The sequence below is a fragment of the Rhea pennata genome, chromosome 1, assembly GCF_028389875.1.
Source record: "Rhea pennata isolate bPtePen1 chromosome 1, bPtePen1.pri, whole genome shotgun sequence".
Lineage (NCBI taxonomy): Eukaryota > Metazoa > Chordata > Aves > Rheiformes > Rheidae > Rhea > Rhea pennata.
In genome coordinates this window covers 10,899,227-10,914,922 of record NC_084663.1, presented here as the reverse complement: position 1 = coordinate 10,914,922, position 15,696 = coordinate 10,899,227, and the positions used below count along the sequence as shown (strand labels likewise).

Here is a 15,696-nt window from a genome sequence, read left to right as displayed (position 1 = left end):
CTTTTGCTCTGTTATGGACAACAAAAAGACAAAAGGAGGAAAGAACGGATGCAATTATTTTCTCAGTTTTGAGATCAGCCACAATGCACCTTTCTGGGCACCACAGTTTATTGACTGAATAAGAAAGTCCTTGATATTCACGCTCCACTTATTTAAGCATTGCTTTACTTTCTTAAAGCACTGCAGAATACATGTATGTTTTATGGGTCAGAAGTTGTCTTAAAATTCTGGGTAATAGTAGCACATTAATCAGAATCTATAATGGTCAGAACATTCAAATGAGATTCAGCCCTGCAAAGTCCACAGAACTTCCATAAAATACAAACCAATTGTATTTGGGATGTTATTCTTAACCCCAAGCCACACTTTAGATAAAATAAATAAACAAATAAAATAGATTTGCACATTTCTTCTGTATCCTTTGCTTAATCATAAAACTCTCATTATGTTAACCTCAGCAAGGATGAATGTAGCATATTCTGGACCCTGGTCATACCATCCCTGAGTCCATCTGGTAGTTCATCAGAGACTAGCATGAGGAGCAAAACTCTGCCTTTGGTTAAAGAATATTCAAGCTGAATCCAACCTGATAAAGTCAACATAAATAAATAAATAAATAAAGCTGCTGGGGGGAAAAAAAATGGAAATTTCAATCATCTTTATTGGCTTAATTTTTAAAATAAGTAATTTCAAAGTTTATAAATCCTCAACAAATCCATCCTATTAATTTTGTGACCTTTAATAAAGAGAAATCTAACTAAATATCACCCATATCATAGAGAAAAACGGTAAGGATGATAATGTTTACTGCTAACTTGTCCGACACGCTGCCTTTCAAACCAGAAACCTTAGACCGCCTGCTACAGTAGGGAAGACACGAGCAGGTACAAATTCGACACTCAGTCCAAGAAGGCTATTCAAGCCTCCCCTTGCACAGACCCCTATAGAGTTAATGCAGAGAACAAGACTATATAGGATAGTTTGTACGTGTAAAAACTTAGCGCATTGCCTCCTCCTGCCCACAGAGCCTCCAGGCCGTAGCAGCGTCGTGGCTGAAATCTGCGGTCAGCCCAACAGAAAGTTACTGCCGGGTTTTTAATTCCTGCTGGCAGAAGGAAGCTCTCCTGGATGCTCACGCTGCTGGTCCACTGATTCTGTGACTGGAACCTGTCCTCGCATATCAAATACCCACGTGCTTCTCCGTTGCACTGCGGAGGGAGGAGCCGCGTTTGCGTCCGCGCCAGCGGCGCGCGAAGGCCACGCTGCGCGGCACGGGCTCGCTCCGGGCTCCGGGCCTGCAACGACGGCGTGCCCTGCGAGCGTCACGCACGGACTGCTTCTGCGGCCGCGTGTCGAAACGGGGGCGGACTCGGAGGCTAGCACTCCTCGGAAGAGCATCTCTCGCTGCTCTTCTACTCACTTACCCCACCGCTTGAAGAGGTTACGCTGTACGAGATGGCATTTTTTTTTTTCCCCCAGAGCAGTCACAGTGCAGTTCCAGCGTATTTGTCACGTCGAGGCTCTTAACGCAGACCCGCGTTTTTAATACAGTGTTTATGTAAAGTCCGATTTGCTTCAATCAATTTGGAACAGACACGCTTGTGCGTCGCTACCAGGCAAACCCTCCACTCGAGGGCCTTCCTGCGCACTGCAAGGGTCCCTCCCTTCCCTGCCCTGTCCCTAGAGGTATTTTAGGAGCTGGAAATCAGAAATTTTTGCAGTTTATTAAATTAAAAGAGCTGTCAATTAGCTTAGTCATGGGTCCTACTGTGAAAGGTCTACTGTCAAACTGGAAGCTGAGCATACTTCTATCAAAAAAGTGACTAATTATTTAATTCTGTAATTCAGTAGGATCTCCACCTATTTTCTGAGCATGCTGAAGTAGCTGTTGATAGGTAAAGAATGTGACTTTGCACTTAGTAAATGCAAAAAGCTGAGCACAAAGACAAAATGTCTACTGATAAGCAGTTAATGAAAACATGTATGCGCTCAATATTTCAATATTTATTTTGCTGCATGGATTTTAATTATTTTAAATGACTGTCTATACATTCATATTTTTCCCTGAAAGCCTATTTGCTCTGAGGGACTGCATATCATTTACACTAGAACAGCTTTATAACACCTGACAACACACAGAGCTCACCAGCAAGACAAAAATCACATGAAACTTTTCAAGTTGAAAGGGCAATTACATGTCTTTTTATCATTAAAAAACCCTACAATTTTTAACATAAAGGGACAAAAAGTAGTAAGAAACTATTTCTTTGTTAAGAGGCATTTAAAGACGCATTCAACATCTTGTGCCTCCTTAACAGTCTTCTATTTTCCCATGTATCCTGTCCTCCAGCTTGCAAGTCCCAAGTTGTTGTATATACAATACCTTCATATAAACTTTCCATTTCTTCTTGGAAAAAAAATCTATTTAAATCATAAAAAATATCCAATATGGCTGGGCAACAGCATCAGCAGTGAGACTGCAGTATGTCCTCTTCCTTGTATACATTAAAATGTATTATTTTTCTCCCAAAAGTACCTTTTACCTGCTTGAAATGTAAAATAGAAGTTGTTAGGCAAATGTAAATCAATATAATCCACTGAAGTCAGTGGAGCTCTGCCAATTTTTTACCAGCTGAGCATTTTGGCATCTTGATTTCTAACTTCCTTGTTGAAACAATCTTTGCAGTACTGGAACTATGATGAGGATATTACAACCATTAATACAACATTAATTGTTGTTAATTACAACAATTAATCCAATTTGGAGTTATCTCAGCCCTTGCCTAAACTAATTAACATCTAAAAAAGCAGTATTTAAAAGAAGACTCACAAACCATTTTTGGAAGATCATTGTGAAACCATTCCCACACAGTATAAATCAGACTTAAAGGACACAATGAGAAACTACATTTTAAACACGACCCATCTTCCTGATAACAGAACTTAAATTTTGGTGTTACTAGTATTCTTATTGATTCCTATCACCAAACTAATAATTTAGCATAACTAATTTAGAGGAATAACGATCTGGAGTTAAAGCTCTAAATGAAAATCTGAGCTCAGCTATTGGTCAGACCAGGATTCTCTCAGTATGGCCAAATCATCTAGAGATAAAAACAATCTGTAAATTAAAGATGTTTTGTCTCTGCACCATATAAAACCTCAGCTTCTGCCTGTTTCTCCAACTTCTACACATATCTATTCACTCTGTTCTTTTTACTCCAGTTAAACTTTTTTGCTTGGATAAGAGTTTGGATAACTGCAGCCTCAATTTAGACCTCCTAATTCAGTGAGGTACAAGCTTTATTGGCAATTTGCTTACTATAAGTATTCGACTGCTATCATCATTACTACTAAGAGAAAGAGTGTGTGAAATGTCCATCTGCATTTTCATATTTTCTGAAACACTCACTATTGAAGTAATTCATTAAATAAATTTCCAAATAATTTCTCTTTTTAACACCACGTGGAATATTCATGAGTAGATTACCAAGTGTCTTCACCATACAGATGTTTTAAAAAGTTGTGATTAATGGAAGTTTCTATCATTAAGTATCTAGTAGTTCTATTACCTATCCAAAAGCAAGAGGAAGTGTGGTTAGTCACTAGCATAATATTATGATTCTAAGTCATTGCAGGAATTTCTCAACGAACAGAGAAAAGTGACTCCTCCTCTCAGGGCATTCCTCTCCTTATACATGATTCAGTCAAACTGAGTACATATTGAATGTTAATACCTTATATATATATATGTATATATATACACACACATGTACATACAGACACACACCTCTCTTCTCAGGTACCTATTTCTACATTACAGAGTAATTCAGACTTTTACACAAGCACTGATCTTAACAGGTCTCTTATTCACCTAACACGTCTCCAACTTGAAGAGTTTAGTGGTAGTTTAGATTTGAATTTCTTTACTCCTTTGGAAATAGAGATTACATATCAGGTTTCACTGTCTCTCTAATCAAAAGTTCCCCCAACTGAAATCACATGAACTGAGGGCTCTGGCAATCCTCCTACGCTTCTCCACCGGGGCCAGAAAAAAGACAAAATATCTTACAGTTTTCCAGAACAGATCACTGTGCAGTATAATTTGCTACAGCACAAAAAGTGAAGGACATCCAACTTGCAAGCAAATATATCACACCGCTGAACCCAGAAATATCTCCAACGAGGCTTCTCGGGCAGAAACACCATACACGTGCACAGAAGAGCAGCTAACCAGAGAAGCCCTGGTTTTCAAAAAACTAACGCACTCTGCGTGAGAACTCGGCGACTGCGCAGCTTTGAGAGATATCTTCAGGACAGCTTTAGGGATCTCCATAGAAGACACAAATATACAAGGCACGCAAAGTAACTTCAGCTGAATCGGTATGATTCCTCCACCGTGTCCAGGGAGAGACAGGCCAGGCTGTAAAACGGTTACGATCTGTTACACGTCCTTGCTACGGGCTTTCACCTCATTGTTGAGCCAAATCAAAATAGATTTTCCCTAGAACATGGGAAGACTTTTTTCCTCCTAAAATCTGCCTACACAAAGTGTAGCTTTCCACCCCTACACTACAGTCTGGTACTACAGCTGCTCACAAAGGTCATATCAACTATTTTATAATAGAAGCAATACGCTCCCTATTCTTATACTAATCATTCTTTCCACACACACACCAAAAAATGAAGTTTTCCAAAAACATGAAAACTGCCTGCTCTAAAGAATTACTAGAAGTGATGGGACACAATCAAAGATGAAAACTCAGCCCAACCGTTCAGCATTTTCACAGCCTGAACAACTGAAGGCAAGTTCTTTGAATAAAACCAACAGGCGCGCAAGCATTCTGTTCTTAATTTCTTGTAATTTCCATTTTTGCAAGACTCTGGTTCATTTAAGAATAGATCTGACTAAACATTAAACAGGCAATGAGTGGGAGTAGAGGGGAAACCAAAAAAAAAAAAAAAAAAAAAACGCAACGCTGAAATCTGGAAGGAACAACAATACCCTGTAAACAAGATGAAAGCGGGAGCAACTGCACGGGTCACACCTTGAGGAGCTTTACGTTCTCCTTGTGGAGAGAAGAACTAATTAAAACTTGTGACTAGTGAAGGACAGAAGAAAATTTAGTCAAACAAATGGCTTTAACATACAGGGATATTTTACATGGAATCATATCACTTCCAAGCTTTCAATTCTAGGATTACAAGCATATTTTAACCCACTTTGTGAATACCCACTGAGATAACTCGTGATTTGCTTTAAGTCTGCTATAAATTTTAGCTTTTGAAAGGAAACTTACCTGCACAATTTACAGACCAATGTTTTCTTCAGCCCGCATGTCACCTTGTTATAAGTATAGCCGGTAGCATTACATGCTGTTATGTTTGCCCACAGACTTTTTAGCAATTTTTGGTAAACTTACAAGCTATCTACTTAAACGAGCATTTTCCACCAGGGGGGCAGTGACAGGACCAATCTCTTGGCTTTTTGTTTTCTATTCTACTATGCTTTGTTTTCTGGAAATGCCAAGAAAAAATGGTTCAGATATTAGTTCATTATTTTACTAAAGTTAGAAACCCTTTATAAATCACTTCACTTTGACATGCTCTATTGCCCCTATGCTCTGGACTAAGAAGTTGACATCTTCAATAGTTTTCCAAAGGTACACTTTTTGCTCCTCGGTGAACACTTCCCAAAGTAGCAAACTTTTAGCCTGGAAAACAAGTGCAGATCACCATAGAGATCTGTCATCTAAATCCCCAAGATCCTAAGCACAAGCATATTCTGAACTAGCAAGCATCCCACATCCTCTGCAGCTAAAACTCAGACTTGCTGTCTTCTCTCAGGTGATCTCTGCCCCCCTCATGGTCTAGGCAATGTGGAGAAAGAGTCTGAACGATCCACATAGAGAGGAGATGAAAACTCAATGAGGAACAGACATCGTTTCATCGGGATAGAGACCTAGGGGTTAGTGAACTGGAAAATGGCAGGCAATGAATAAGAAGAGAAGTGACTGGAGAGGGCAGGAGGAATAGAAATGGAAGTTGTGATGCAGGAAAAGGTGCGAAATGGGAAGGAAACTACCTGCTAAAGAGAAGTGCAATCAGGCCACGCACACTTGGACAGCACAATTTGGAAATGCCAAGGCCATAAAGAGGCCAGGGAGGAAGGCTGAACTGGGAACAAATTTAGGGCAGAAATCTCAAAGGAGGAACAGGAAGACTGTATAAGGGAGAAAGGCAGACAGGCTAGGCAGCAAAGGTGGGAACTGAGAGAGAAACACAGAGTTGGTGTCGATGAGTGAAAGCTAGCCCATCCAGCGCAGCAGAAATGCGAAGTCCACTGGCAAGTCAGTAGTATGATTTTGAATGAGGGGATGGTGCGGGGAAAAAAGGCATGGCCAGTATGGAGCAGAATGTACTCACAACTAGATCAGATGAGCAAAATGGAAATTTCATTCTTTTGGTGGAAACTCCTCATCAAAATCTGGAGTAGTTTGCATGATCCACAAGCCTTATCACCCTCTACCATCACATTTATGTGAGACCCACCTACAAAATTCTCATCAGCTTTCCATGTTGAGATAACCTTACAGTTCTTCAATAAGTTCAAGTGATGTTTCTGTGTTGCTGAAAACCTAAGCTACAGTCCCATGTATGTATCAATCTGATGCTTTAGAATTTAAAGATCTTCTTTTTTTAGCTTGTTTGGGTCTTTCCAAGATTAAAAACTGTAACTAATGTATCTGTAATGTATCTGTAACTAATGCCTTAAAATATGTTGTAATATCAAGAACTCATATATTAGGAAAGACTAAAACCAAAATCATCTCTGTGACCTTCATTTATGTCCCTCGTGTATGCATCGATACAGTCTTCCCCTGAGCAGGTTGGTGATGATCTCATCTAACCTGAGACATCTACACGTAACCTCTACTTGTAAACATACATACAAGCTTGTAATCTGCTCTCTTTATTGGTCAGTAAAGAGACTTCTGTGCCAGGATACACGAGCTATGTATATGTCTGGATAACATAGGAATCTTCAGGTCAAATTTGAGAGAATTAAGATCTGTTTTTTTTTCTTTTTTTTTTTGCATGCTTCTCATATTGCACTTAATAGCTTTGAAGTGCATCTACCATTCACTTCATTTGGAGAGATTATGACTTCTGAAAACCAAATCTCAGGGCTTCAAGTTCAGTTCCCCAGCACAGTGCTCAGCTGCCTTCATTATAACAGCAAACAGATAATATTTTTTCAGACAATCTAAAACCTCATTAAGTAATGTGACTTTCTCAACTTAATATTCTTTCTGTCAAATGGAACACATTATAAGGTTCTAATCAGTTTCGATGAGCCTTTCCTTGGGATGCATCTTCTCCAGGATGATTCTGAGGACTTTTTTTTTTAGGCAGAGAAAGACTGATTTTTAAGTTGTGCTTATGATAATCACCTGGATAAGTAACATTTTTCATACTTGAACCTGGCTTGTTAAGATTCTATTCTATCTTGGCTGATAGTAAAAAACAACTTATGCATTTTCCAAACAACATTTTTTTAGAAAATGCAAAAATACAGGTCTATCTCCACACAGACAAATAAATAATTAAATAAATAAATAAAAAGGCCTATTGTTGGCTGACAGAATAACTTCAGTTCCTGTCCTAATCTGAAAAATTCCTTTCTTTACACAATCCTCCATCATCCACAGATCCACTGCTTCACAGAAAGAGGCATGGGACTTGCTCAAAGAAAGAAAGAGGGAAATACAGGATCATGTCATAGAATCACAGAATCAGTAAGGTTGGAAGGGACCTCTGGAGATCATCTAGTCCAACCTCCCTGCTCAAGCAGGGTCACCTAGAGCATGTTAGACAGGGCTGCATCCAGGCAGGCCTTGAAGATCTCCAGAGAAGGAGACTCCACCACCTCTCTGGGCAACCTGTGCCAGTGCTCCGTCCCTCTCACAGGGAAGAAATTCCCCCTCACGGTCAGGCAGAACTTCCTGTGCTTCAGTTTCTGTCCATTGCCTCCTGTCCTGTCACACAGGACAACTGAAAGGAGTTTGTCCCCATCCCCTTGACACCCTCCCTTCAGGTACTTGTACACATTGATCAGATCCCCCCTCAGTCTTCTCTTCTCCAGGCTGAAGAGGCCCAGCTCTCGCAGCCGTTCCTCACAGGGCAGGTGCTCCAGCCCTCTGATCACCTTTGTAGCCCTACTCTGGACTCTCTTCAGTAGCTCCATGTCTGTCTCGTAGTGGGGAGCCCAGGACTGGACACAGTACTCGAGATGAGGCCTCCCCAGGGCTGAGGAGAGGGGCAGGATCACCTCCCTCAACCTGCTGGCAACAGTCTTCTCAGTGCACCCCAGGAGACCATTGTCCTTCCTGGCGGCCACAAGGCCACATTGCTGGCTCATGGTCAATTTGTCATCCACCAGCACTCCCAGGTCCTTCTCTGCAGAGCTGCTCTCCAGAAGGTCAGACCCCACCTTGTACTGGTGCCTAGGGTTATTTCTCCCTAGGTGCAGGAGCGTGCACTTGCCCTAGTTGAACCTCAGGAGGTTCTGACCAACTCTCCAGCCTGTCCAGGTCTCTCTGAATGGCAGCACAGCCCTCAGGTGTGTCAACCACTCCTCCCAGCTTGGGATCATCAGCAAACTTGCTGAGGAGGCACTCTGTCCCCTCATCCAGGTCATTGATGAAGAAGCTGAACAGGATGGGACCCAGTACTGAGCCCTGGGGGACGCCACTAGCCACAGGCCTCCAACTAGACTCCACGCCACTGATGACAACCCTTCGAGCTCTGCCTTTCAACCAGTTCATGTCTGGTTGTATATTGTATCATGATATATACATACAAAGTTGTATAGGCAGCCTAATCCTGGCATTTCCTGAACTGTGACTTTGTAATTTTTGCAATCATGAAATGTGCTTTAAATATATTTGCCTCCATCCATAAAACAGTGCAGAACTTTCTTCTTAGTAATACAAGAATTTTAAGTTCTTCCCTGAAGCATACTTTGGGTTAAATCAGAATAGTCGAATAGAACTAGTTTTTATACTCATCTTCATTTCTTCTGACCAACAATGGTTGCCTCAGTTCAGTGAATACCTGTCAGAAAATGGTCTCTCCTTTCAAAGAGAGAGCAGAACTTTCCATTGCCTTGAATGGTTGCTTTCTGGATACTGTATTTGCCAAACACATAATATAAAAAAGCTTGCTTCAGGTGGGAGGTTGTAATAATGGTAGATCTTGTGTCATATTACTGCAAAGTTGATTAAATATTAGCAATAAGCAAGTGCTGCAAAATTAAAAAGAGTGAATTAATGGGTGCTTGTTACTCATTTCTCTCTCAGTAAACATTATAGAAAATAAACACTACCAAGTATAATTCCCCAGAATGTATTACTGTGTTGGGATGAGATAACTTTAATGCCTAGATGATGCACACCACTCATTTCACTCTTCTAATTATTGCAGTCTAAGACATGTCTTCTAACTCACCGCAGCAAGCTGGTCCACTCCGCTTGCCGTTCGCGCCAACGTTACAAGGTCTTCTTGCATTTTATCTACCCATGACTTTATCCTGCAGAAATCAGAGAGAGAGAGAGAGATGTCCAATCAGATCAATGGCAAATATCTATGAAGATCTCAAACACAAATAAAAGCTGACAGATTAACTACTGTGTGGTAGATTGGTGCTGAAGTCCTCTTATACGGCTTTGAGTCTACTTCAGACATGCTCTCTATCTTCCTTTTCTCACTGTCTTATACAAGTTCTTACCTTTTCAAAAACCTAACGTGAGGAGGTTGCATGCAATCATTTAGCACACAAAAGGGGCAAAAAGTAAGACTATACTGACATAAATGAACAGATAATGGACAAGAATTGTCTGACTGATAAAAAATCATTTACTTGGAATGGGCCAAAATACTCAAATATTTGATACAATATCAAAATACTCATTGATAATGAGTATCAATACTCAATACTATATCTTAACAGTGTTGTCTTTTGCTGACTCAAATCTAAGACACTTTTTTTTCTTTCTCATCACCTGAAGTCTGACTGGTAGTTGGTCTCCAGACATCATCCCTACCATAAAATAAATCACACTAGCTGTTCCTTGTTGGCAGTTACCGAGGTCCTGATGTTATAGAGCCTAATTTACCACTTCTTATTTATTTATTTATTTTCAACAGAGCCTCTACTAGGTCCTGATGACCTCTACAGGATTCTTCTTCTCATACAGTTTTCTGCAGAGGCCACCACACTAAGCTGCCTGTAAAATCAAGCATGCTGTTGGTATCTATTGCCAGCTGCAGTACAGGCTGCTACCATGCACCTATGCGCAGCCTGCTAGGACACTCACAGCCAACAGGTATTACAAGCAGAGAAAAATGGCAACTGGAAGCAGGTTTCACATCTGAGAGATTCTGCCACAGTCAGAACTTATTGAAAGTTTCCTATTTCTCCCTATTACCATTTTTCACTTTTTATTTCATCATTTATCTCACAATTAATCCTATTCACTGTCCTAAATAATTCCGCTCTCACCTTGAAAAATTTCTAACCTCTGTCACTCTTAGTTACACAACAGCTCCTCTTCTCCTCCACAACCACCTTGTTATAAAAACAACCAAAAGAAAAATGGAAAAAAAAGTCCTCATAGGAAGAGTTCAAGTGTATAAAATACTCATCTAGTTCTCTGCAAAGAATAGAGAAACAAGATGTGCACAAAACACTGAGTCCTGATGAAAATGCGATATATGGAATTTTAAAAATGCCTCCTGGGACAGGTCCATGGGCATGGGTAGGTACTGTTACAGCTGTTAAAATTTCAGTCTGCTCACAGTAACAATAAATTGATAATAAATTAGTAAAGTGCTTCAGTAGCAATAGAGCCTTTTCATGGGAAACTACATGAGTGGATACTGGAAGGAGAAGGAATTGAAAAAGTGTCTTGCCTTGCCCTGATATCAGGCCACTTTGTATATCTTCTGTTCTTCTGTGTGAAAGTATGCAGTACACAAAAAGTGCAACAGAGAAATCATTACACACAAGTGTTTTCCAAAGCATAAAATACATAATTGAACACACTGAATTCTTTTTTACGATCTACTTCAGTTATAAAAATTCTGGATGCTATTTCTAAGAAGAGTCGATAGAAGAAATCAAGGAGGATTGATTTTTAAATTGACTTTTTCCATTTTCCATTGCTTTGTTTATTACTAGGTATTTTCCTCTCTGTGCCTTTTGTCTCCTAAGTCAGCAATAGTTTGCTCTTCAGCCAAAACAGAGAACGAGAGGAACCCGGAATGAAAGTTAGGCACCTAAACTTGGGGGGGGGGGGGATTTGTTTGTTTTTAAACTGAGCTTTTGCTACAGCCCCAGAAAACAGCATCTCTAGGGTAGGCGTGACTCATTTCTACCTAAACAAGGTGAGCTGAACTACCTAGCTCTGTTCATTGCCTCTAGGGCAACCCCAGATGACAATAATTCCTAGTCCTCAGTACAGTTAGGCTAGATGCTTGACTCTAGATAGGTTAACTTAGACAATATTGATTTAGATTGAAATGGGGAAAGTCCACTTTCATTCCAATTGAAGGACCATCTCCCTCCCTAGCTATATCTTCAACTAAGTAATCAAGCTCCTTCCAATATTGACTGTATATTTACCTTAAAAGATTTTTCTTGCATATTTTTGCATATACAACTTGACCTGTTGGACTTTCTGTAGTAGAAACTATCTTTCTCTTACCTTTTCTTGCAGCAATTAGTACAATAAGGTACAACATAATAAAGATGAATAACTTAGGAAGTGTTTTTGTAGACTACTATTAAAAGTAAAAACGCTAAAATGGCATTCTAAAACTCTGTGGAAGTTGAGTATAATTACTCTTTCCTCCCCACAAGAATTCAAGTAACCTCACCAGCATTATTTATAAAGTCTAATGTCTGTATTTCTGTACGTCACTTCTCCAATCTTGCCACAGCCAAACTCCAAAGCTTTCTTGGGAAAATTCAGATTCAGTAGAACACTTTCAAAAAAAAAAAAAAAAATTCCAGCATGCATCCTTTAGAAGAATAAAACCAGAGCCCCCCAGGCACTGAAATGTTTGTCTGGTACTCCTTTTAGCTGAAGCCTGCAGTGCAATATCTGTCTGACAGCTGCTCATGGTCAGAGTTTATTTAACGATTGGAAAGCTGTCACAGCAAACAGGCAGTCCCATGACTTAAAGAAGCAGGAGTCATTTTTCTGCAAAGGGCAGCAACAGAAAGGCACTGCCAAGGTTAGCTTGTTTCTAACGCTATTAGCTTGGCACCAACATTGCAATGGGTGTCCCACTGCAAAGTGATTGCGTTGCACCACCCAATTGATTTTAACCTTGCTCACGTATGCGTGCGCAGACACACACACACAGGTCTTCCCCATTCGGGGGATGACTAGAGGCAAAGCGTGCACATGTGCCTTTCAGCAGAAATTTCTAAGTTATTTAAATGATTAAGGGGAATGTCTGACCTGGGACAGACACAGGTCATTTCCTGGGCAATGAGAACGTGTAACTCTGCTGCTGGACACAGGCTGCGATCAGATTGATGAAGAAACGCCCACAACACTACATCCACCCATCCATCCACATTATAGTTTTATCCAGACCAGCCTAACAGCCATTTTGACAGCAGAGAAATCTTTTTTTCTATATTTTTTTCTTTCTTTTTTTTTTCCTAGCAGCACAATTATATTTCCTAAAGTGAGAGGAAATCCCCAAGTCATGCTCCATGCGAAACTCGGAATAAATAGTGCCAATCTAAGAAATCTTTCTTTCAGCTTCATTAAAATCTCCTTTTATGTTGAGCCTGTACACAAAACCTTACTTGCAGAACAGAGCACTGGTCAAGTGCAAGAGCAAAAGAAACAGATCCACATAGAGAACTACTTGGCTGTATCATTTTTCCCACTGAAACCCATGCAATTTTTTTCCACTGACTTCAAGGAAAGCAGATTCATGTACTTACACACCGTGGCTTTATAGACCACACACACTGAATAATTTAAGGCCTGTTACCTGCCTTCTGCCTGGATATTGTCTTAAAAGAGGCAAGCATACAGCTTAAGTGTCTGCCAATTTTGTAATGCTGGTGTTCCACATACAGCCCTCTCCAGTTAAGATTACATTTTGCCCAAATTTTTGAACAGTTCCTTGCATACATCTGAACATCTGAAAATGACAATTAAAATAATGAAAGCTGTAGGTAACAAAAGGGAAGAAAAATGTTTCTAAAATGGTTCAATATTTCTCAGTTTATCAGAAAGAAAAAAAATGCATATCTTATTGCTCCTAACTCAATAGAAAAGTGGCAGTTGAGAAAGGAAGATAAATGAGATTTGACTCAAACAGTGAGGGAACAAGCCTTGCCGTACTTTTTCTTTTTTTTTTTTTTTCCCTTTTTTTTTGGTTTGTTTTCCAAAATAACCCCACTCTATTTCTTGCTCAGAATAACCTTCACTTTCAGAATCAGAGGCATTTTAGGACAGTTTTTGCTGTCAGTGAAGGAAGGGGAAAAGGCTACAAAATTACCATAAAAGCAAGATTCTCAGCCATTCTTTATGCCTCTTAAGCATTAGTGCTAATAGAAATTATTATTATAATTTATATAGGACACATGAAAGAAGAACATATATTACAATCAAATTACTATTACCTGCTAAACAGAAATTACCAGTGTTGCAGCATTTACACCTTCTACTGCAAAACTACTGAGTTTTAATACAGCTATGTGTTTTGATGACCCACTAAGCTGACAGTACTTGTATTTCACATACGTAGGTGAATGGACAGACTTACAGAGAACCAGACTCTGCACAGAGTAAAAGAGGCAGGTTTTGTGAAACACTGAACAAACTGTCATACAGCGTGCTTAAATCCCACTGATTCTAAATCGAGGAGAGGGAAGGATTGGACTTGGAAAGACTGATGCAAAGACCACTAAAATCCCATGGTTACGAGATTAATTACGAGAAACCACTCTTGATAACGCAGCAGTTCTTGAACCACACTGAATAGTCAAAGATGAACAAAAGAGGATTAAAGAATTGAGATGTGATACAAAAACACAGCAAGAAAAGTAGCCAATATTACAGTAAATGAATTTTCCAAATCTTGCTATAGGATTTATAAGAGTTGAATTAGGTACCATAGAATTGATGAACTTCAAATCTGTCATCTACAGACATGCTCAACTCATTCTATAACCGTTATAGTTATGAACCATTCAGTATTACATATTCCTCAGAAACGCCTTTCTGTTGCAGGGAAATTTGCTACTGTACAAGTAATTTTTTTTTTAGTTAGTATAGTATAAATACTGTATGTATGCCATCTAACATTTTCCAAGGAAGTTACAGATTCCAAAAACTAAGTGAAAAGTGCTTGTGTTGCAAGTGTTGGAGATCCCCCCCCTTATCCCAATGTGACGATGATATAGGCATCTATAGCCACTGTTAGCTATTTGTTTAATCATACAACTTTTAATAAATATTTAGAACAACTTTTGCTTAATAAAAGCAAAGCACAGATTAATTCATAGCATTTAGCTATGGGAAAGCTGGGACACCATGTTTTCTGAGGGCCTTCACAAAATGCATTGTCTGCACCATGTGCAAAAACATTTCCTCTGTTAGCAAGACCAAAAAAAGAAAAAAAGAAAAAAGAAAACAACTAATTAAAAAAATAAATAAATAAAAGTACCTTGCTTCTTTGCCCTCTTTATCTGTATTATCTGCCCAAAGGTGACAGGCTGCTGGCCATGTAGCCTGCAAGAACTTTCCATACTTAAAAGGGTCCAATAGTCAAGGGCTGGATGGAGCCTTTTGTTCTTCCTTTTTTCAAAATATAAAAGCTTTGCTTGAAATGCTTATTTTGCTTTTGTTAAATTGAAACAAGGAGTGGAGCAAGACCTAATATCTGTATCATATCTGTCATCCTTATTCTGGTAGGACGGCTTTACCTACAATCAATGCAGGCTGCAAACTCTTCAGAATATGCTCACAGCAAGCAAACAGCAGATCTTTCACGCCCCAGTGACTGGCTACGTCCTAAGCAATGGTTTTCCTCTCCTTGGAGATCCAGTGGCAGGCTCAAGGATAGAAATGGTCAACTGTGAGTGGCACCATGCCCAGCTCTATGTTTGCCCAAGTACCAAGAACCCCTTTCTCCATCCTCCCCCAGAGGCCCAGCTAACTGCTTCAACTCTGACATCTCTTCTGTAGCCCAGAAGCACAGCTCGAATGGCTGTTTTGCTTCCACCTTCCAAATAAAACAGCCAGTGCAGCCCACCTAAATATCTCCACTGGAAAGTTTTCAGGGTGGCCACTGGAACAGTGCTCTCTGACTCAGCTGCCTTGACCAACTCACTGTTGGTCATTCCCAATGAAATATGGTCCTTATGCTTCAGTTCTTTATCTGTGACTGCATTTCCCAGTTTAACAAGTGTGTTCAAGAGATTTCCAGCCATCCAGGTCTTTCATACAAGCGACAAGTAATTCCTTGAATTAAGTGTTGACATTAAAGTATTAGGATCAGAGCTGGGCCATCCTATTGGAAGCTTGTTCTGTATAAACCAAGTGGTTGACAGGTGTCCAGCCACACATGTTCATAATTACAGCTTCTGCTCCACAAATATTT

The 15,696-nt window shown here is 39.8% G+C and overlaps 1 protein-coding gene across 3 annotated transcripts in view; it reads right to left on the bottom strand.

Annotated features, from left to right (window-relative positions):
- CACNA2D1 (calcium voltage-gated channel auxiliary subunit alpha2delta 1) overlaps positions 1-15,696 on the bottom strand; it is a 390,747-nt gene that overhangs the window by 327,906 nt on the left and 47,145 nt on the right. For all 3 annotated transcript variants that reach the window (XR_009959084.1, XM_062581330.1, XM_062581317.1), the window contains exon 2: positions 9,511-9,592. Coding sequence is in view for 2 of the 3 variants with exons in the window: in XM_062581330.1 (XP_062437314.1) it covers positions 9,511-9,592 (82 nt within the window). In the remaining variant the exon portion in view is untranslated. The remainder of the gene's footprint in view (positions 1-9,510; positions 9,593-15,696) is intronic.